A 22,083-nucleotide genomic window follows, 5' to 3' on the forward strand; every position below is an offset into this window, starting at 1 on the left:
TTGGGTTTTCAGAATAACTTTCTCTGTAACAGTTATTAATGAATACATTGAATGCATATTATATGCCATTGCTCCATTTCATACATATTAACAGAGAGAGCCCCTCACGATTCGCGCGCCAATGTGGTACGGATCATCCAGGTACGCCGGCATTGTCTTCGGAAAAATTGTAGTGGGAGGGGCGGTGCTCATATAGGGCTGGCTTACGCAGAAACCTCGACTTAAACAAGAACAAAAACTGCTCGGAGCAGTTTTGAGACTTAGGGTAAATTGCCATAGCAACATGTCTCGACTAAAACCTACCTACCTTTCGTAGTACGGGTTAATCGCGAAGTTACACCACACGTCATCAAGTTACTCGCAAAGTTACCCCGATAAGCCAGTAACCCCGCTTCGTAGTACAGGCCACAGGCCTCAGCTCGTTTTATAGGGGTGAGGGTAAAATGCGGACTGTTTACAAACAATAGATTTTATGTTTATAAACAGACGTGTTGTAAAGGACGCACGCCGCATAGACAGATCACGTGGCATAGAAAGAAACCCATACGACGTTACCTAATCACGGGGTGCGTTCAAGGTGTGTCTGCAGCTGACGTAACGTGGACCGCATTGCTGAGCTCCTCGAAGGCTCTTTTGTTTACGTCCGGCGGAATCCGCATTTTACCCTCACCCAGGGGCGCTGCTAGAGATTTTGGGCCCCATGAAAGCATATCATATTAGGCCCCCCAGTCTAAACCAATCCAGTTATTTTCCTAATTTTTTAGGGCCCCTGTCGCTCAGGGGCCCTTGGAATCGTCCTAGCTTTCCTCCCCCTTACGGCGCCCCTGCCCTCACCCGTTTTATAGTGAGGCACTACTGTGCCGCGGTCTGAGAAATATTGGGCGCTGCGGCATATTAGCCTACAAATTATTTTTCCGCGTGAGAAATACCATGTGTGGCGGGAGTGAGTGACAAAAGACTGAAAAGAGTGACTGTCACTCTCAATCCGTGACACTTTCATTATCATTATGACAGCAGCATTATGTTAGTCTAAATTAGTTTTAAAATAGCCAACAACGTCACTTTCCTTTCACTTACGGAAACCTAAGTAAAGTTAAGCAATTAACAGTTATTGACACCTACTCACAATCTCTGACAATGAAATTATCTGGCCGCTTCTTTCTGTTGAACTTTGCTACTCGCTAACAAGCAGCGGCATGTAGCTTCCGCCTGGGTCCTAATGCCCGATTCTACCTATAGCAGCTTAAACAGCCAGTACATAATTTTAATTAAATAATGATAGCTAGACTTACAGCATTATTTTTAATAATAGTCTTGCTTCTATTTGTTAAGTGTGTTAACTGCTCTCCTCTGACTGTGGAATTAAAAGCTGCCCTGTTGCTGTTATATTATGTTTCTGCATAAAAGTCTTACTTGCACAGTATTTTTTTTCCCACAGAATGTTAGGCTTTTGTTTACTGATAAATGGAGTATTATTGAAAATGCAGAACACAGACTGTTAATAAAAATGCTTTTAATTACTCCTGCATGCTGCAGTGCTGTCAGTGTGTAACATGGACGACTCATACTGTCAGGGGTTTGGGTTTGAATCCTGCCCCTGGCTCTCAGTGTGTGACATGGACGCCTCATACTGTCAGGGGTTTGGGTTTGAATCCTGCCCCTGGCTCTCAGTGTGTGACATGGACTCCTCATACTGTCAGGGGTTTGGGTTTGAATCCTGCCCCTGGCTCTCAGTGTGTCACATGGACGCCTCATACTGTCAGGGGTTTGGGTTTGAATCCTGCCCCTGGCTCTCAGTGTGGTGTTTGTGTCCCTGATTTGGGCCCCGTGCTTCCTGGGATGTGACCCCATCCTGGGTAAGAGGATGAAAGACAGATGGATGAATTTTAAACATTTAAAACCCATAAAAGGGGGAGGCAGTGAAGTTATGGAGAGTCAGGAAGTGAGTGTCAGTCTCCACGGATCTGAGGTCAGTGAGACACACATAAGGCTCCTCTGATGCTCCTCTTCATCCTCTTATTGACTGATGGGCCTCCAGGTGAGGATCACTTACTCTGGGACAGGATCTCACTCTCTTATATTCTAATCGATCCTTGACGCCCACCAACCTGACCAGTATTAGCAGCTGGAAGATGGGTGGATGATCCATGTTGTCAAATCATACTCTCTCAGTATTGCAGAACCAGATAAGCATTTATGCAGAATGATGCACGACGTCCCCCCACTCGGGACGTCGGGGGGACGTCATCCATCATTCTGCATAAATGTTCACGAGTGGGGGGATGATGGAGTGGGAGATCGACAGGCGGATTGGTGCGGCGTCCGCAGTGATGCGGGCGCTGCATCGGTCTGTCATGGTAAAGAAGGAGCTGAGCCAAAAGGCGAAGCTCTCGATTTACCAGTCGATCTACGTTCCTACCCTCACCTATGGTCACGAGCTGTGGGTAGTGACCGAAAGAACGAGATCGCGAGTGCAAGCGGCCAAAATGAGTTTCCTCTGCAGGGTGGCTGGGCTCTCCCTTAGAGATAGGGTGAGGAGCTCGGTCATTCGGGAGGGACTCAGAGTAGAACCGCCGCTCCTCCGCATTGAGAGGAGTCAGATGAGGTGGCTTGGGCATCTGATTAGGATGCCTCCTGAACGCCTCCCTGGTCAGGTGTTCCGGGCATGTTCCACTGGGAGGAGGCCCCGGGGAAGACCCATGACACGCTGGAGGGACTATGTCTCTTGGCTGGCCTGGGAATGCCTCGGGATTCCCCCAGAGGAGCTGGATGAAGTGGCCGGGGAGAGGGAAGTCTGGGTTTCCCTGCTGAGACTGCTGCCCCCACGACCCAACCTCGGATAAGCGGGAGATAATGGATGGATGGATGCAGTGGCGGTTCTACACTGAATTGCTCCCCGGGCGAGACTCCCTCCCAGCGCCCCAAGCCACCCCCCCCCCCCCCCAAAAAAAAAAAAAACATGACAAAACTTCACATTTTGTACACACCACACATTTTATTGTAGTAATACTACATGTCGTTCCGTAACAGACCAATTTTTGCAAAAAATAAACTACTCATAACTTAAATAAATATACTCTGTACAAACAAATATTATTTAAGAAAAAATATTTTTAATTATTAAGAATAATATGCAAATAAAATATAGAATAAATATAGAATAAATCACACTAAAGAAAATTTAATTATTTATTTCACTGCAGAACAGAACACACAAACTGAAACTAAAATCTGACATTTCTGGCCTTTCACTGGTTCATAATGGTATTTAATAGAAACCATTAGAATTTCTGTGATGGTTTGTATATTAGGCTTTTATTGTGTTTTGTTTTTTAGCAAGGTATGCATAGCAAGCATCATAAGCAAGAAGGTTAACAAACCTAAGAGTTAACGTCCCAGCCAACGCATCCATGTGGGGCCCGCATGGGATGCACTTGGGCTGACATGGGAAACCCAAGTGGGGCCCAGTCAATGTTGTCCACAGTTTCCATGGTGGCCCCACATGGGTTAGCCCACATGGGCTAATGATGGACCCTTGATGGGCTCCATATACACTGAAAAAAAGAACATGTTGGATTTACTTAATTCAATAGTGGACAGTGGTTGTACAGAAATGTTTTGTTTTGGCAGCAACTTGAACAATTGAGTTAAAGTATTAATCTTTATTAACTCTAATAGTGTTTAATTTACACCATAAGGTAAGTCAATGAGTCTCCACCTCCAAACATCTGCCCCATTTTAATATGCGCACAAGTCATGAGGATCAGAAGAACCAGCCCAGATTTACCCACCATCATGAGAAAGATTCAGACCAACATAGCCTTTTCTCTTTTTATATAAGTTCCCCCCCAGTTCAGCTCTTTATACCCAAAGAACTGTGCTCATGTAAGTTGGAGTGTATTGAAAAGCTGTTGTTATAAATGTATTTATTCAAGCATCAATAAGGTGTCTTCAGTTATGGTATGGAAGAACCAGCTTTCTTGAGAACCATCTCTGGTATGAAAGGGCTGAGGAAAGGTTAGAGCTATCTTAATGGTCGAAGGAGTGTATTTCTGCTAAAGCATATATAATGTGTGGTGGCCTTATTGCTTTTAGACCACAGCTTGGGATAGAAGAACAAATCTAATCACTTTGCTCATTTAATATTCAGATCTTCATTAAGCTTCATTTTTAGAAACCCACCACGATTGAGGATGGTATGGCACTGATATTTAGTCTTTACCACATTTTAATATTAGTTGTTCTGGGTTATCTGTGTATGCTAATTTGTCTGAGTATTGTAGTACTTATCTATGTGCCATAGAAGCAAAAACCATTTAGTCTAGTCACAAGGAGCAACACACCGAGCCATTTCTGTGGTTTTTATTCTCTTGCCCTATTCATCGCAATCGTGGTGGTTTTAAAAAAAAAAAAAAACTCTATTCACTCAAAGACAGTACTGTATCATGCTATGCAAATATACACCCAGCACTATTGGTCTACAGGGGAGTAGGCGGTTCCAGGAACTCTACAGAAAGGGTAATACAAATGTCCTGACACCTTTCTGCATATGTTAATCATCTAAGGGCAGGACCAGCAGCCAAATACACGCCTATCCCTTTAAACTATATACCACTCAGGAGACATGCCCAGTACACTTCCTAAAGTTTTTCCTCTGACTTAACATCAATATGCGATAAAATCACCAGAACCACAGCTTTCTAATCTCCAAGAACAATTAGAACTGAACCAACAAAGCTTCAAAATAAAACAAGAAAAAGCTGTAAGGTCCTTTTTGGTCAGAGTCTTTCTCATGATGGTGGGTAAATCTGGGCTGGCTCTTCTGATCCTCATGACTTGTGCGCATATTAAAACGGGCCAGATGTTTGGAGGTGGAGACTCATTGACTTGACTTACCCTATGTTGTAAATTAAACATTATTAGAGTTAATAAAGATTAATACTTTAACTCAATTGTTCAAGTTGCTGCCAAAGCAAAACATCTGTGCAACCACTGTCCACTATTGAATTAAGTAAATCCAACATGTTCTTTTTTTCAGTGTACATTATATGGAGCCCATCAAGGGCTCATCATTAGCCCATGTGGGATAACCCATGTGGGGCCACCATGGAAACTGCGGATAAAATTGACTGGGCCCCACTTGGGTTTCCCATGTCAGCCCAAGTGCATCCCTTGCGGGCCCCACATGGATGTGTTGGCTGGGGTTATACCACTAATTAACATAATTACATGAATACCTTAATCATACAGAAAGAACATTGTTGCATACCTTTATCTTTTGCCCGTTTCTCCTCCTCTTCTTTTCATTTTTTCCTAAATTGGGCACCTGACAGCTTAGCCTTTGGCCTTTGTTTACTTTGTAATCGACGATTCGACAATCACCATATTTCCCATCCCCCAACGCTGTCACTCACGACCAAAAGTCAAGACTAAACCAATTCACCTCCACATCATAATCGTGTTTTATTACATATTTTTATCAGCCATCTCACACAATTAAATAAATGAAAAAAGTGCAAATTATTGGTCTGTGTTTATAATATTTTGAATGAAATGTGCGTTATTTGTAAGAAAGTCAGGTGTCACTGATATAATTTAGCCCCCCCTCCTTGTCCGCTTCATTTGGGAGAGGTGAACTGTACCCTGCGCCCCCCAACACACCCCCCCCCCCCCCCCCCCCCCCCCCCCCCCATCCCCTCTCCTCTCCGCTCGCTCAGCTTCTGTGCGGCTCCTTCAGCAGCAGGGGCGGCACAGGTATTATAGATAATAGAAAACCGCTTAGCGGAACAGATTATTATTTTTTCCTCCAAGTTCGTGTGCCGCCCTCCACGTGTCATGAAAAAATGCCGCCCCAGGCGGCTGCCCCGTTCGCCCATGCCTAAAACCGCCACTGGATGGATGGATGACGTGTGTTGATTTTGTCACTTCATGTGCAGCGTAATGACGTTACTTGTGGATGACTGACTGATTTTAGAATTGACTGCAATCTTATTTGTGTCCACTATGTAGCAACATTATATACAGTGCTTGAAGTGGGAAAAAAATAAGTGCAGGAATTCTAATTTTCCGACATTTGACATTTGTGCGGTGAAAAGGATGTGTCTTTAGGATGTGTTGGTTCAAAAACTATTTTAATTTAATTATTCTTCCAAGCAATAACCTATAGGCATAGGCTACTTTTTTCTAATTCACAAATGGAATACTGCAGGCGGCTGAGTACTCACACTCGCTATTTGTTTCCTTTTCGGGGCTTCCATGCCGCTTTCTTTTTGCTTTATTTAGCCACGCTAGCATGATTAGTTCATGGACCACCAAAGGCGACCACCACTTCCGTTTAATGTATCTTTTTTATTGAGTTTTCCAGTGAACAGTGCCATCATGATATTCACAGTATAAATTGCAAGAGTTTGCATTGCTTCCCTGATGCGATTGGTTGGGACTCAGTGGATGCATATGATAGGGCACTGTCATGGCTCGTGGGTAATGTAGTCTTTTATCGGTCTTGTGATATTGTCTATTCTCGGGCCATTGTCGCTGCGTCGGATCAGTTTCAGTAAGTACCAGAAAAACGCAGAAAAAAGTGGCGGAACCCAAAAGACGAAAATACAGAAGTTCCGGAACTGCGTTGCGCTGCGTTCCGGCCCACTTCAAGCACTGATTATATAGGAAAGATAAAGATCAATCACGGTTCCTTTATTGTTATTGCAGCAGAGTACAACAAAATTGAGAAGCAGTCCTTACAGTACATTCACACATAAAAACAGAAAAATAAAGCTACAAATGAAACTAATTTTAAGTGCTACAAAGAATATATTATGCAGATATAAAATGTGCAAGTATAATTGTGTGGTTATGTATATAAATTGAATGTATATTGTTGTAATCTAATTCTTCCAGAAGTGCAGAAGACTTCCAGAAGTCTCAGCATTTTTATTAACATTGTGTATGATGAGTCACACAGTCTGTGTTCTGCATTTTAAGTAACACTCCATTTATCAATAAACAAAAGCCTAACATTCTGTGGCAAAACAAATACTGTGCGAATATAATAATGAAACATAATATAACAGAAACAGGGCAGCTTTTAAGTCCACAGTCAGAGGAGAGCAAGGAGGCTCCAGCAGGGGGCAGTGATGTGCGGAAGAAGAGCATAAAATTAAAGCCAGAGCCTTTAGACCTCACTTAACCCCCACTGGTACATATACTGTAACAACACAATATTCTCAAAATACTGTATAGTGTGGTAACTATATTATGCAGCTCAACTACAATTGCTAAGGGTATTTTTTCCATTTATATGAATGATGAGTAAAATTTCACAGACCACCAGTATAATACCTCACATTTACATTTATCTTATTTAGCAGATGTTTTTGTCCAAAGTGACATACAAGTGAGACAAATAGCACCTTGATCATGATTCAGATGCACAACAGCCATGAATGTGTGTTTCTCACTGCCTGACTCTTACTGTCACACTGTAATGTGACAGTGCTGCATGCCATTTAAATACAGCTGACATCACTGTAAGATGCTCCTCTCTGGTGATTATCCCTCCCCATCACTGGAGTATCTGTGTGTCCCTCACAGCTCTCCAGAGCAGCAGCTCCCCACATGTAGAGGAGCCTCTCTGTGTTGCTGCCCCCTACTGGACAAGGAACAGATAAACATTAACATCAGTTTGGCTTCTGAGGCACTAACACCTTCCTTAGCATTTCAAGGAGTTTGGTGTGTTAATGTTACTGCTACAGGAACAGGAAATGAAGCAGACTGATAGATGAATCTGTGAAAGCTCTTCAGTTCACTTTCACCTGGCTTAAAATTTGAAGCCAAATTAGCTGCGTGTATGATGTTGGAATTGTGGCTCTATACAATGTCAAAGGAACGATAAGACACATATGAAGCATCACAGAGACTAAATGTATCACAGCTTATGTTAGAGCAGATTGTCCAAACTCACCTCTCTGTGCTTCAGGGCGACTGAGCTGTAGACCACATCGCTGGCTGGGGTTACAGCAGGACGCTGTGAAGAACATCTAGAGGACACCTGCTGAGAGTATTTAGCTGCTTACAGTGGAGGGACAAGACCAACCTTTGTACAGAAACCACAAATCCATAAACTCCCAAACCTCCCAAGTGAATCACTGTGAAATATCAGGGTATCATGGTACTTCTTGGTATATTACAGCTAATTCTGATACACATGGATCTGAGAGATCAGCTGAGGTGTAGATGTACCTGCCCAGTCAGTACATTATTGATATACGTGTCACTCTCATTGTGATACTGGTCCTGTGCCTGAACCAAATGCTGATTTAGATGAAACCATCTTACCTCTGGGTCTGACAGGACAATGGAGCTGTAGATGACATCAGCACCAGGCTCCTCAGAGGCCTGAGAGAAGAAAACGTCTTGACCATGTAACTCTACAGAACCACCTGTCCGTTCTTTAACTGACAGAAATAGAACATCATTGTTGGTGAGTTTGGTGATAGTCTGATGTATCAGTTACTGTTTTGTGCACTGCAAAAAAAATCTATTGTAAAATAACAGTCAAAAGTCTGGCAGCAGGGGTGCCAGACAAAACCTGTTAATTATCAGTGAAAAACATTTTCAGAAAAGTTAAAATCTATTAAAATACAGTAATTTTAACTGATAGAAATACTAATTTATACCATACTTTAACAGGTTTCCAACATAGGAAAACTTAGGAAACCTGTTAAATTTCTATCAGTTAAAATTACTGTATTTTAACAGATTTTAACCAGCACTATTGGTTATACTATACATCAGCACTATTGGTCTTCTGGAGAGTGGGCAGGTCCAGGAGCTGCAGAGTGTAACAAACTTTATAATCTGTGTCAATGAGCACTGCCTTGCCTGAAATGCTTTGCCTGGAAATTAACTTAAACGTGTATTACACATTACAGGAGAAATACTTAAAAATTAATTAGATTTATTAACTGGCTCCTGAAAGTAGGAACTGTAAATGAACTGACCTTAATGAGTATTACAGTCAGGTACATTGCAATTCATTCCACTTGAAAAGTTACAAGATAAGCTAAGTCAGTATAATTGGCTCAGTAGTAATAGTATTTAGGCTTGTAATCCAAAGGTTGCTGGTTCAAATCCAGCTTCACTTGAATAACTGCATGTTTATGGGCCCTTGAGTCAAGAAAAATAATGAATGTAATGAATTACTATGTTCTCAAATTACTGTTTGTAGTTTTGTGAACAACACCATTTATTAAACAAAGAAATCTGCATTGGCAGAATGAAGAATTAAAAATGAAAATAAACTATTATTTATGAAATATTCCTTGGAACAACAAATTGTGGAAAACTGTGAATTTACAACATTTTCCTTGAGACTTGAAGGAAAAATTTGTTTTAATGTTGTTTTAACGGAAAATGTGCCGGTAATTTTCTGCCAGTATATTTTCCGTTTTTTGATGGATTTTTTTTTTTTTTTACAGTGTGCAGTATATCCTTTGATAATTGTTAATGATAAATGCAAGTTGTTTTAGAACTTGAATAAATAACTTGAATTGTGACAATGGAGGCTGTCCATATTTTTTAGAATTTATTTTAAATCCATTCATTAGATGGAATAGGTTTTCATTTGTTTTGAGTTTAACACACTTTGATTTTTTTTGAGTAGATTTTTCCAAAAACAATAAGTTTTGTAGTGAAATTGGGTTATGGTTAAGTCGGTTGAACTTATTTTAATTTAGTGTAATTGAATAATTTTAATTGAATTAAGTAAGTACAGATTAAAGAAATAGTAATGTAGTAATACAATATATGTTTAGCAAACTTAAAATGTATTTCATAGAAAACATAAATGAGTAAAACTAACATATATTTTAAAATTAAAATATACCTAAAAATATGTTACAGATACTTACATTTTCTTATGTAATCGGTTACAACAAAAGTTTTGAGTACTCTGAACTTACTCGGGTTTACAGTGTAGTACTAGCTGTGTCACGTTCGGCAACGGAGGCGAGCAGGGAAGCAGGCAAATGGAGCCGGAACTTTGGGTAAACAGGGTTTTATTGCTCACAGGACAGATGGACAGAGACATCCACGGACAATACAATGATGGATCTGGGGAAGACAGACTGAGACTCGGACTAAATACAAAAGACTATCCAGAAATAACAGGACACAGGTGATCACAATCGGGGATGAACACGAGGTAACGAGGTGGGCGTGGCACACATCAGGATCGGACGGAGCGGGGCATGACAAGCTGCATTATTTTAGGGCCAACAGGCAGTTAACATTGTTTTTCCGTAGTTGCTCACTGCATCAAATACATTGTAATAGGACCAATAAAATGATTGTAATGGAAGCTATAAGGAAGGGTGGTTTGTTGTTTTAATTGAATTGGTCTGTCAGCAATTGAACTGCACAATGATTTTTGATGCATCTCAATACTGGCAAAGTATTTATGCAACTGGAAATGGGACTGCAACAAAATACTTTCTCAGTGGTAGGTGCATGAAAAAGAGGCTGTTCATTTTTACAATTAGATACATGGGTTGCTCTCATAATTATCATTGTATACATTTTATTCCTGCACTTTACCTGCCCTGGGGGGTCTCTCTTGATGATGCCAGTTCTGTCTATTGCTGCATATTCAGGGTTTGGGTTCAGCTAGAACAAAGTCAACAATCACTCCTCAAGTCAGTTTCACATCATATTACTCTACAAAAATTTACTTTTTAATGAGTAAGTGGCAGTTAGCACTGTGTAATTTCTGTTTTTGTTCTCTTTTAAAAGACGTAACCCTGCAGAATCTTCTAGACCAGTGATTCTCACCCTATTTTGCATCCTGACTTTTGCACCCAATTTTTAACCTGACAGCTCAGTCACAAACCGATGTAGGTAAGTAGTAAAACTAGCCAGCTCTCTCAAATTCAACATCACACCTACTACAATTTGAAAATTGAAAAAAAATGTGAGACTTTCTGATTTAAAAAAAGCAATTTTAACATTTTTAAATAAAGGAAAGAAATGGGTCAACAACTTTCCAACTGGAGCTCACGACCCTTTCAAAGCTTGTCGAGACCAGCGGGTTAAGAAACGCTGTTCTGTACTTTCTGTATTAAATATGAACTTACTGTCAATTCTGTGTTTCCCTGATTTTGAATCGTTGTTTTTTTCTCTATAAGAAAAAAAATGAGGAAAAAAGCCACAAAAATCATTCTGTTCCCACCAGTGTCTCTGCTCTTAAGTGATAATAATTTACTGTGTAACAAACAAAGAGTCTCTGAATTAGCATGTACATATATCCAGTGGCTAAATCAGAGTCTGAGAGGAGGGGGGGGGTCCTGTCAGGTACAGAGTGGGGGGAGGGGGTCCTAAATTATTCAACATGTTGTGATACCACTTTATAGCAAAACAAAATAGACTAAAACATGATCAAAGACTCAGGTCATTTATTTATTGTCTGCATCAGCAGATACTCACTGTGTTTGTCCTGCACTTTCCATGTGATGATGATGATGATCAAAAGCAGCACCAATAAGCCCAGTCCTACATACAGAGCCAGCTGGACCAAGGAGCTGAATAAGATGGTGGATTTGAACAGTAAAGTCTTACATGGTTTATAGCAACACAGTTCAGCCACATCTGTACTATTACACAGGATACATGTGAGGAAGAGGAGACATTAATAAGTAACATGAAAATAGCTCAAGATTTTCACACAACATGTTATACTGTTTTGTAAAATCCATCCATCCATCTTCCAGGCCTGCAGTCTATCCCCAGCAGCACAAGGCAGAAGGCAGGGGCTCAGTCTGGATGGGATGTCATCTCAAGTTTATTATAATTAAGAAACAAAATGAAAAGCAATATCCTAATTCTCGTAAATATAATGGCAGTTTCCCATTACAGTGTGACCAGGTAAATGCTGCTAGCTGGACCCCCACACTACTGTAAATGCTGCTGAATGCTTACCTCAGGTTTTCATTATTCCCTCCGTCTTAATGTGCCAGAAACCATGAGCATTGGAAACAAGAAAAAGGATTGTTAATTTACACTAAAGGCTCTTAAGAAAAGGTCCTTTTAAAACTGATATAAAAATAATGGAAAATATTCCATAGAACAGCTGGTTGGATACAGAATAATAAATTAGTGTTATGATCAAAGTATTCATATCCCAGGGAACTGGCAGCAAATTGGTGATATTATTTTATTACTATATCATAATGTACTTATTGCAGCACTGGATCAGTTATTACAGATTATAACTGTAACACTGGCCTCTGCTGCAATTTGAAACCACCTACAGACACATCAGCCAGTCTGCACACCTTCTGTAACAATTTTCAATTTGGATTTACACTGAACAAAAATATAAACGCAACACTCTTGTTTTTGCTCCCATTTTTCATGAGCTGAACTCAAACATAGGAACATTTTTCTACATACACAAAAGACCCATTTCTCTCAAATATTGTTCACAAATCTGTCTAAATCTGTGTTAGTGAGCACTTCTCCTTTGCCAAGATAATCCATCCCACCTCACAGGTGTGGCATATCAAGGTGCTGATTAGACAGCATCAATATTGCACAGGTGTGCCTTAGACTGCCCACAATAAAAGGCCACCCTGAAATGTGCAGTTTGATCAAACAGCACAATGCCACAGATGTCGCAACCTTTGAGGGAGCGTGCAATTGACATGCGGACTGCAGGAATGTCTACCAGAACTGTTGCCCGTGAAATGAATGTTCATTTCTCTACCATAAGCCATCTCCAAAGGCGTTTCAGAGAATTTGGCAGTACATCCAACCGGCCTCACAACCGCAGACCACGTGTAACCACACCAGCCCAGGACCTTCACATACAGCATGTTCACCTCCAGGATCGCCTGAGACCAGCCACCCGGACAGCTGCAGCAACAATCGGTTTGCATAACCAAAGAATTTCTGCACAAACTGTCAGAAACCATCTCAGGGAAGCTCATCTGCATGCTCGTCGTCCTCATCGGGGTCTGGACCTGACTGCAGTTCGTCGTCGTAACCGACTTGAGTGGGCAAACACTCACATTCGATGGCATTTGGCACGTTGGAGAGGTGTTCTGTTCACAGATGAGTCCCGGTTTTCACTGTTTAGGGCAGATGGCAGACAGCGTGTGTGGCGTCGTGTGGGTGAGCGGTTTGCTGATGTCAACGTTGTGGATCGAGTGGCCCATGATGGCGGTGGGGTTCTGGTATGGGCAGGCGTATGTTATGGACAACGAACACAGGTGCATTTTATTGATGGCATTTTGAATGCACAGAGGTACCGTGACAAGATCCTGAGGCCCATTGTTGTGCCATTCATCCACGACCATCACCTCATGTTGCAGCATGATAACGCACGGCCCCATATTGCAAGGATCTGTACACAATTCCTGGAAGCTGAAAACATCCCAGTTCTTGCATGGTCAGCATACTCACCAGACATGTCACAACAACAACAAACAAATTAATTTTTGTATAGCGCATTATCACAACATTACATTGTCCCAAAGCGCTTTACAGCATCCCCACCCAAAGCCCCCAGTGAGTAAGCCATAGGCGACAATGGCAAGGAAAAACTCCCCAGAAGGAAGAAACCTTGGGAGGGACCAGACTCAAAGGGGGAGCCCATCCTCCAGGGGCCGGCAGGGAGAGTCAAATACAGTTAAATCTGAAACACAAACGGGGAGCAGGGGGGAGATGACAAGCCGGTGCCACCACTCCCTCCAATCGCCAGGCAGCCAGAAGGCAGGGAGCGGGTCATACAAGGAAGATGACACAGGCAGAACAGCGAGCTGGATGCACGGACGTCATTGGTAGTGGCGACGTCACATGTTGCAGGGTGTGCTGGACATCTTGATAGATTGAGGGCTCCAGGCAGCACCCCCCAGGAGAAGGTGGTGGAAATAAATGCAATTAGTCAAAGTAAGGGAGACTATAGGCAGTGCTAAAAGTTAGATGAGTGCAATATGAAGTGCAATGCTCCGGCAGATATGGCTATGGCAGCATAAGTAGGAGTGCGAGGCAGGTGGGAATGCAGACATGGGGAGTCACCCATTGAGCATGTTTGGGATGCTCTGGATAGGCGTATACGACAGCGTGTTCCAGTTCCTGCCAATATTCAGCAAATTCGCACAGCTATTGAAGAGGAGTGGACCAACATTCCACAGGCCACAATCAACAACCTGATCAACTCTATGCGACGGAGATGTGTTGCCCTGCGTGAGGCGAATGGTGGCCACACCGAATACTGACTGGTTTTCTGCCCCACCAGCCCCCATAAAGCAAAACTGTGCACATTTCAGAGTGGCCTTTTATTGTGGGCAGTCTAAGGCACACCTGTGCAATATTGATGCTGTCTAATCAGCACCTTGACATGCCACACCTGTGAGGTGGGATGGATTGTCTTGGCAAAGGAAAAGTGCTCACTAACACAGATTTAGACAGATTTGTGAACAATATTTGAGAGAAATGGGTCTTTTGTGTATGTAGAAAAATTTTCCGATGTTTGAGTTCAGCTCATGAAAAATGAGAGCAAAAACAAGAGTGTTGCGTTTACATTTTTGTTCAGTGTATATACATAAGAAATGGCTGTAATATGGAAACGAATGTCTGTCTGCGGCAACATCCTGTGAAATGTCTCATTATACAGACACATCCTGACCTAGAAGCTGCTGATTCCTGAGGGCTCAGTACAGCTCCAGGTGTAACAAACAGATCAGACACTCGTGTATTTGGTACAGAGCAGGACCTGATAGCATGGAATTCTGCCTCCAACTTTGTGTCAGGGATCTGGGCAGGAATGAATTACATACTAACAGCAGGATTAGATTATATACAATGTATTGGCCAGGAAATTAATAAGAAAACAGGTGCATGTATGTATAGTTAAATCTGAATCTGAATCTTTATTGTTCACCAAGTGTACAATGAATTCCTCTTGATGCAGGTCATCACAACTGTATTACGGGATGTCTACCATAGAGGTAATGCTGGCATTTAATGTTAATCTTTCAGTACATTCATACAGACACATAAAACTACAGCCGTCCACCCATCTATCTTCTGTCCTGGTCAGGGATATGGGGCCTGGAGCCTATCCCAGGCAGGACAGGGCACAGGGATGGAGTACATCCTGGACAGGATGCCAGTCAGTCACAGGACACATAGACACACACTCTCTATTAGAGACACCAATTAGCATGACTGCATGTATTTGGACTGTGGGAGGAAACCCACAGAGCACATGGAGATCATGCAAACTCCACACACACAGAGCAGAAGCCAGATTCAAACCCCTAAACATGGAGGTGTGAAGCAACAGCGCCACCTATTGAGCCACCATGCCACCGGTATAGAAACTATAATCCCAATAAATAGCTCTATTCAGCAAAAGTTATCAATAGGGTAGTTTAAAGATACACAGCTCCCCCCCCCCCCCATAGATAATCCCTATAAAAAGCACAGACCCCCTTCATGGGTGAAACTGCCTCATTTGCTGTTTGGCTATTTGAATTGAAGCACAAATTATTCACAGCCAGATTTATATTAATTACTTACATTCAGTGATGGTTATTAGTTTGACAGTAATATGAACTGGGATCTGCCAGCCTCCAGCATCACACCAGTACCATCCTGTGTCCTTCCTTTTCAGTCCCCTCATTGTCACACTGACGATTTTATTTACTGTGTCATCCCTGATCAGGACAGGCCTCCCATCCAAACTCACAGATCTCTCTGATGCACATGAGCCCCCGATCTTACACCACAGCTTCAGACTGTCACTGTTTCCATAGCGACACTGAATACTGACACTGTCTCCTTCCACACCCGTCACCTCCTGTTTGTCTACTGACAGCTCTGGGGAACCTGAGCATGCAAATTAATGACAAATAAAATACTGTGTTATTTACACAAATGTAAAATATTCATGCATATGACACAGTTACAACATGCTTATTTTAATGTTTATCCGTATTTTTTATACGCATCAAAACCTGAGCAAAACATATTACTAATGTTATTTGTACCCTAAAGTAGCCCATTTTAACTGAGACTGTTACTTCTCCGAGGTCTCATTAATGTTACTGTGCAAAACTAAAATTTGGTATTTGTTATTGTAAATTAGGTGTTAAAGTGCTAAAATATATTTTCCTCCAGTGTTTGTGTTTGTGTCCTTCCTTTCTGGATAAATTACATGTTACATACTGTGCATCTCATTGGCTACAGTCTGCAGAACAAACATCTTACCGTCAGTGACTGACAGGTAAACCTGATCTCCAACATCTACATCTCCTAAGATCTTCACACCACATGAGTAGAAATCAGAGTCCCCAACTGTCAGATTGTTGATGGTCACAGTGAAGACTGGCTGGTGAGGATCATCTCTGATTGACACTTTACCGTCCTGTGGAGAGTCACTGTGTACTATGGGAGGACATGAACTCACATTACGCCCTCTGCACCAGTATTTCACAAGAGTTTTATATCTGTCATCATAGAAACATGGGATGGTGACAGATTCTCTTCTCTGTACAGACACTCTGTTCAATGCAGACACACCTGCAGGGACAGTATGAAAGTTACCAGGCTGATTAACTCTCACTCCCTCTTACACCATTTATACGCATATTAATAAAGAGTCAGTATCAGCCCACTGTAGGTTACAATATGTCACTTTGCAGAAATATTAAAAATTGTTTTGCTTAAATGTTGGATTTAATATCACTGTATTTGTAAAAATCAAACATTGGAGAAATGGCTAACTGATCACTGAGTTTCATAAGCATACAAATCTTTGCTGATTCATATTTACTAATTAATATATGTAATATAAACTTAAATACTTAAATATCAGCCAAACTGGTGCTGTATATGTACATTCACACTTTAAATAAAATTTATACTTGAAACTAACTAAAACCTAAACAAAATGACATTTCTTAACTTGTATAACCCCCTGAAGTTGCCCATTTAAACTGACACTGTTTCTTCTCCCAGGATTCATTTATCATTCAGAACTAAACATATATTTTGACCCTCATTTACATAAATAAAATGTAAGATGCCCATTTAAATGTCACCGTTGACTCATGACTTGTGTAAACGCTGGCAGATTCATCCCCTTAAAAAAAAATCCTTCCTTATTTAAAATAAGATATGTTATTGTCATTGTAGTTCATGCAAATAATATGTGTATTTATTTTGTATTAGACATATATGCCTGAAGACAGTGATCATATTTTGTACATACTGTATATCATACCATCAGTGACTGACAGGTAAACCTGATCTCCAACATCTACATCTCCTAAGATCTTCACACCACATGAGTAGAAACCAGACTCCCCAGTTGTCAGATTGTTGATGGTCAGAGTAAAGACCTGCTGGTCAGGATCATCTCTGATTGACACTTTACCCTCCTCTGCAGAATCAGCGTGTACTATGGGAGTACACGACCTCACATTATACCTTCTGCACCAGTATTTCACATGAGTTTTATATCTGTCGTCATAGAAACATGGGATGGTGACAGATCCTCCTCTCTGTACAGACACCCAGCTCACTGTGGACACACTGTCAGCACCTGCAGGGAAAACAATTGACTGAATTCACATTTTTCAAATGAAATGGACTTTGGAGGTCAAACATGCTCAGGCAGGGTACAGATTGCTGGTGTGAGTAGTACACCCTGACACTCACTGCCTCATCCTCTGTACCTTCACCGTCTCTGTCGTTTCTATTCTCAGACACAGCAGGCAGAGTGAAGGGGGAGTGGACACTTTAAACAGGAAGTGATTAAACCACAGGGCTGAACGTTTAGCACTTCAGCAAGTCGTTCCTTTTTGTCACTTTTTAAAGCATAACTATTCATCATTAGTATAATTCATCATCAGGATAATTATGTAGATCCTAATGCAGGAAGCACACAGTGTAAAGTGAGGTAAATCTTCAACAGCACGTCAGTCCATTGCAGGGCACTGGAAGCTGGAGAAATGCCATGTGAACAAAGGAAGCCTGCAAACTGCACACAGACACAGTCATGGTCACATTCAAAACCAGCACTCAGAGCTGAGATGGCAGGTGTATGAGTCAGATATCTAATATCAGGATAAACTAAAGACACAGAGAGACAGAGGGAATCACGGCAAGACCAACAGAAGACATGGGCTTCTGACAGTAAGGCATCAAAGTCCATCACTGTTTACTGTCGATGTCTAGTTGCTCTTAAATTAACTACAAGTGCAAAAGTGGAAATGTTTTTTAAAATGTCTTCAGCTTACTTGGTTTCTTGTGTCATTCATGTGTCACATTTTTTTCTGCAGCCTTATACTTTCCATTACAATTTCCATTTTTATTTGTAACATACACACAAAAACTGCGCTGTTCACAATATTTATGTATATAACAGTATGTAACTGTAACTATATGTACTGCTACGTAACGCTGTTAGGATACCTGACAAAGGCCAGGCAATCCTGCACCTGCAGTGAAGTTGGCTGCTGTGATAGATCTGTACCTCATTAAAAAGCACCAACCTTTACCGAAGAAAACAGTGCAAATCCTGGGCCGCCACCAATGCCGCCCCCAGCAAATAAATTAACAAAAAAGTTGCTGCATCTAGAGCAGAAAAATGGAAAATAGACTGGCTTGGTGCTGAAGGAGTGACTAATATGGCTCTCGTGTTCTGTAAAGCATGCAGGGCTCACCCACCCAAACATAGCTTTGGACAGCTAAAAGCTAATCACGGCTTTGTTACAGGAAGTGAACAGAGGAAAAAGAATTCAGCTCAATGCCACCCAACAGGCAAGCGTCATCGATTTGCATATGATAAGCAACATTAACACTTACACTACAGAATATGTCTTTGCTTTGTTGCCTTAGCTAACAGTGTCGGCAAGTTAGCAGTAAATGTCAGCTAGCTATTGTTAATGTAGTCTCACATAGCCGGACCTATTAGCTACAGTGGGCAAAGTGGACAAAGGGGCCCAACAACAGCATTAATGGAAATAGGAGAGTCTGACTGTGAAAACCATGCATATGAACAGAACTCCGCTCCAGGAGCCTATGAAATATGGCTGGTTGCTGTAACAGAATTTTTGAATTATGTAATGTTTAGCAATTTGCAATATTGTCACTTGAATTCTGATAATGTTGTTTGCAAGGTCACTGGTCTGTATTTACAGCTGGAGAAAGCTGGCTTTTATTTTACCAAATATTATAATAGAATTTCTACAGTTTCTAAAGGCATTTAAAAAGCCCGTAAACTAGTTCTTTTGAAAAACTGTGATTTAGTTTTCCATTTATCTATAAACTAATGTATTATACATATATGAAAGCTATTAAGAGCCAAATAAAAGCCTAAATAGTTAGAACTGTCTCCTGCTTTCGCTCACATAAAGATGGTTTTCTATACACATACAGACGATTGCACACTTTTCTTTGGAACAGCAATATTGTGTTTTTTATTTACTCATGCTGGCACAAGGTGCTGATTGCATGCATTTTAATCTGGGCTCATTTCACTTTAAAAACAAACTTTATTCATTAGTTATTTTTAAAAAGTGACCCTATAATTTTGCAAATGCCCCCATCTTTAGACAATGGTGGCAAAAGTTGTCCCCCCCCCATATATATTTTAAAAATGATCGAACACTGCAGACATGTTAAGTCTAGCAAAAGCCTTAAATAATTGTTTCTTGGCTACAGACCATAATACCCATGAACACCACAGACTAACAATCCCAGGTCCACTCTGTGGTTGTGCCATTGTGCACCTTCATGGTGCTAATTGGAACCACAGAACTTGGTGTCTAAAAGGACTCCTGAAGAGGCACTGTGGGAATGTTAGCCAATCAATATGCTCAGCTCTGCCTGCAGAACGTCATGAATTCTAAAAGTATTTCCTGCGCTGTGTGAATTTTTACCTGAGCATAGAGCACGAACCTCTGCCATCATACCATATACACTTCCTGGAAAAAATAAAGTCACCGCTTGAATTTTAAATACTTAAGAGCCAATGATTGATTCGTTATTGCAGTGATTAATATGTTTGCAGCATTAAAGTGAAGTCAGCTGAGTACCTGAATCTACTGAATAACCAGGTTATCCAAGCAATGGATGTTTTCTTCCCTGATGGCCTGGGTGTACTTCAGGACCACAATGCCAAGGTTCATAGGGCTCCAATTGTGAAAGTTCTCAGAATTCAGTGAAACATTAAATCAATGAAAATTAAAGTAGAGATGCTGCATAAGCTCATCGAAACAGAGCGATGGTGAGTGTGCACCATAATCAAAGCTAAAGGCCGTCAAACAAAATGCTGAAGTGTGTGACGTGTTTTTATCAGACAGTGTATTTCTCTAACATATTGATGTGTCTGTCTGGGTCTGTCTTGTTGACCAAGGCAGATCCTTGATAGCGGCGATCATTTTTATTATATTTTTGATTTTTTCAATTTTCATTTGAAATCCATTTTAGGTTTATTAGCATTTTAAAATTTTGTATTCAGTTGTAGTTATTTTAAATTCAGTTTAAATTTTAATCCCCTGCGGAAAAACAGCTAAAAACCAGCTTATGTTGGTAGCTGGTTATGGCTGGTCTAAGAGAGTAAAGTCCCAACTCAGCTAAACCAGCTAGAATGACCATAATAAGCTAGGATGACCAGTTAAAGCATCAAACCATCAAGCAAAAATACATCTTAAGCTGCTCAACTATCATTAGTTGGTCAACCCGCATATCCAACGGAAGCTGATCAAGCTGGTTTTTTAAACAGGGATAATTTTAGAGAGATCTCTACTCAGTACCACTGTAATGAGAGACACTCACCTGTGAGCCCAGCAATGAGAAGAAACAGGAGCATCAGAGGATCCATACGTGTGTGTGTCACTGAGCCCAGATCTGTGGAGACTGACACTCACTTCCTCATCCTGTGTACCTTCACTGTCATGGTCCTTTCTATCTCTATTGTGTCTATTGTCACACACAGCAGGCAGAGTGAAGGGGGAGTGGACACTTTAAACAGGAACTGACAAAACCACAAGGCTGAATGTTTAGCACTTCAACATGCCATTCTAACATTATTTATCAGGAGAGCATTAAATACACTTTAATTGAATTAACAGGCCCATTAATAAAATAACCTCAGCATAAATAACACAGGTCTGCAACCAAAAAACCGCATAGGATTTTTTTGACTGTTTCTTATAGATTTTTACTCACTGAAACCAGGAAAAATATTTGAAAAATTCCATCTTGTCAGGTTTTCTTGCAAAACTCATGTTTTTAGTTTAATTAAGCGTAAAATTTCCCTTTTTAGACTGAAATCTGGTATCCTATTCTTGAGTCAAAAAATCATATCCAATAATGATTTCTTATATTAATTTAATATTTCTAAGAGCGAGACTCAAGAGAAATACAAATAGAAAATGTGAGGAATTGAGGGGGGTCAGTAGGAGGGGGGGGGTACGGTGGGACTCTTTTAAGGATGTAGTGCACAGGTTTTTGGGGAATACTAAAGATCCTCTCTACAAAACCACTGTACAACACATGTTGGCTGCGTATGAGGCTCAAGCATACAAGATGAGCTTAAAAGTTCATTTCCTACACTCCCATATTGACTGTTTTCCCAAAAACTTAGGAGACTATAGTGAAGAGCCGGGTGAAAGGTTTCACCAAGATGGGACGTCAACATACTAGCTGACTACTGTTGGATGCTCAGGCGGGAAACAGAAGATGCAAAGCGAAAGCATGTTCGCAGGAGCATCAAAGAGAAGAAAAAAAGGTTTCACAGACAAAAAGAGTAAACATGTAGTGTTAAATATGTCATGAAGGAATAGTTTTTTGTTTCTTTTTTTCAATTATAAGAAAAATTATGCATAGTTAATTGTAATAAAATATAGATTTTTTTTCATTGCTGTTGTGCTTTTCTAATGTAAACTCCTCATGGTTTGCAAAAAACTGTACGTGATGGAGGGACATGGAGGTCATTTTTGGATTCAACACCCTAAAAAACATAAAATTTACCAAAAATATCCCATGCAGCTGAAAATATTTTTTTTGCAGACCTGT

General features: G+C 40.9%; 1 protein-coding gene across 1 annotated transcript; it reads right to left on the reverse strand.

Annotated features, from left to right (window-relative positions):
• Nucleotides 1-6,739: 6,739 nt before the first annotated feature.
• LOC111839143 (polymeric immunoglobulin receptor-like) lies at nt 6,740-20,927 on the reverse strand. Its single transcript, XM_072711520.1, has 11 exons — nt 20,842-20,927; nt 17,282-17,602; nt 16,267-16,578; nt 15,577-15,885; nt 11,971-11,995; nt 11,479-11,573; nt 11,130-11,173; nt 10,594-10,662; nt 8,335-8,394; nt 7,961-8,047; nt 6,740-7,645 (listed from the first exon to the last, which is right to left on the reverse strand). Exons 1-11 carry the CDS (start codon nt 20,885-20,887, stop codon nt 7,562-7,564), a joined length of 1,452 nt encoding a protein of 483 aa, XP_072567621.1. The 5' UTR covers nt 20,888-20,927; the 3' UTR covers nt 6,740-7,561.
• Between the last annotated feature and the right edge of the window lie 1,156 nt (nt 20,928-22,083).

Source organism: Paramormyrops kingsleyae, chromosome 4 (assembly GCF_048594095.1).
Source record: "Paramormyrops kingsleyae isolate MSU_618 chromosome 4, PKINGS_0.4, whole genome shotgun sequence".
Taxonomy (NCBI): domain Eukaryota; kingdom Metazoa; phylum Chordata; class Actinopteri; order Osteoglossiformes; family Mormyridae; genus Paramormyrops; species Paramormyrops kingsleyae.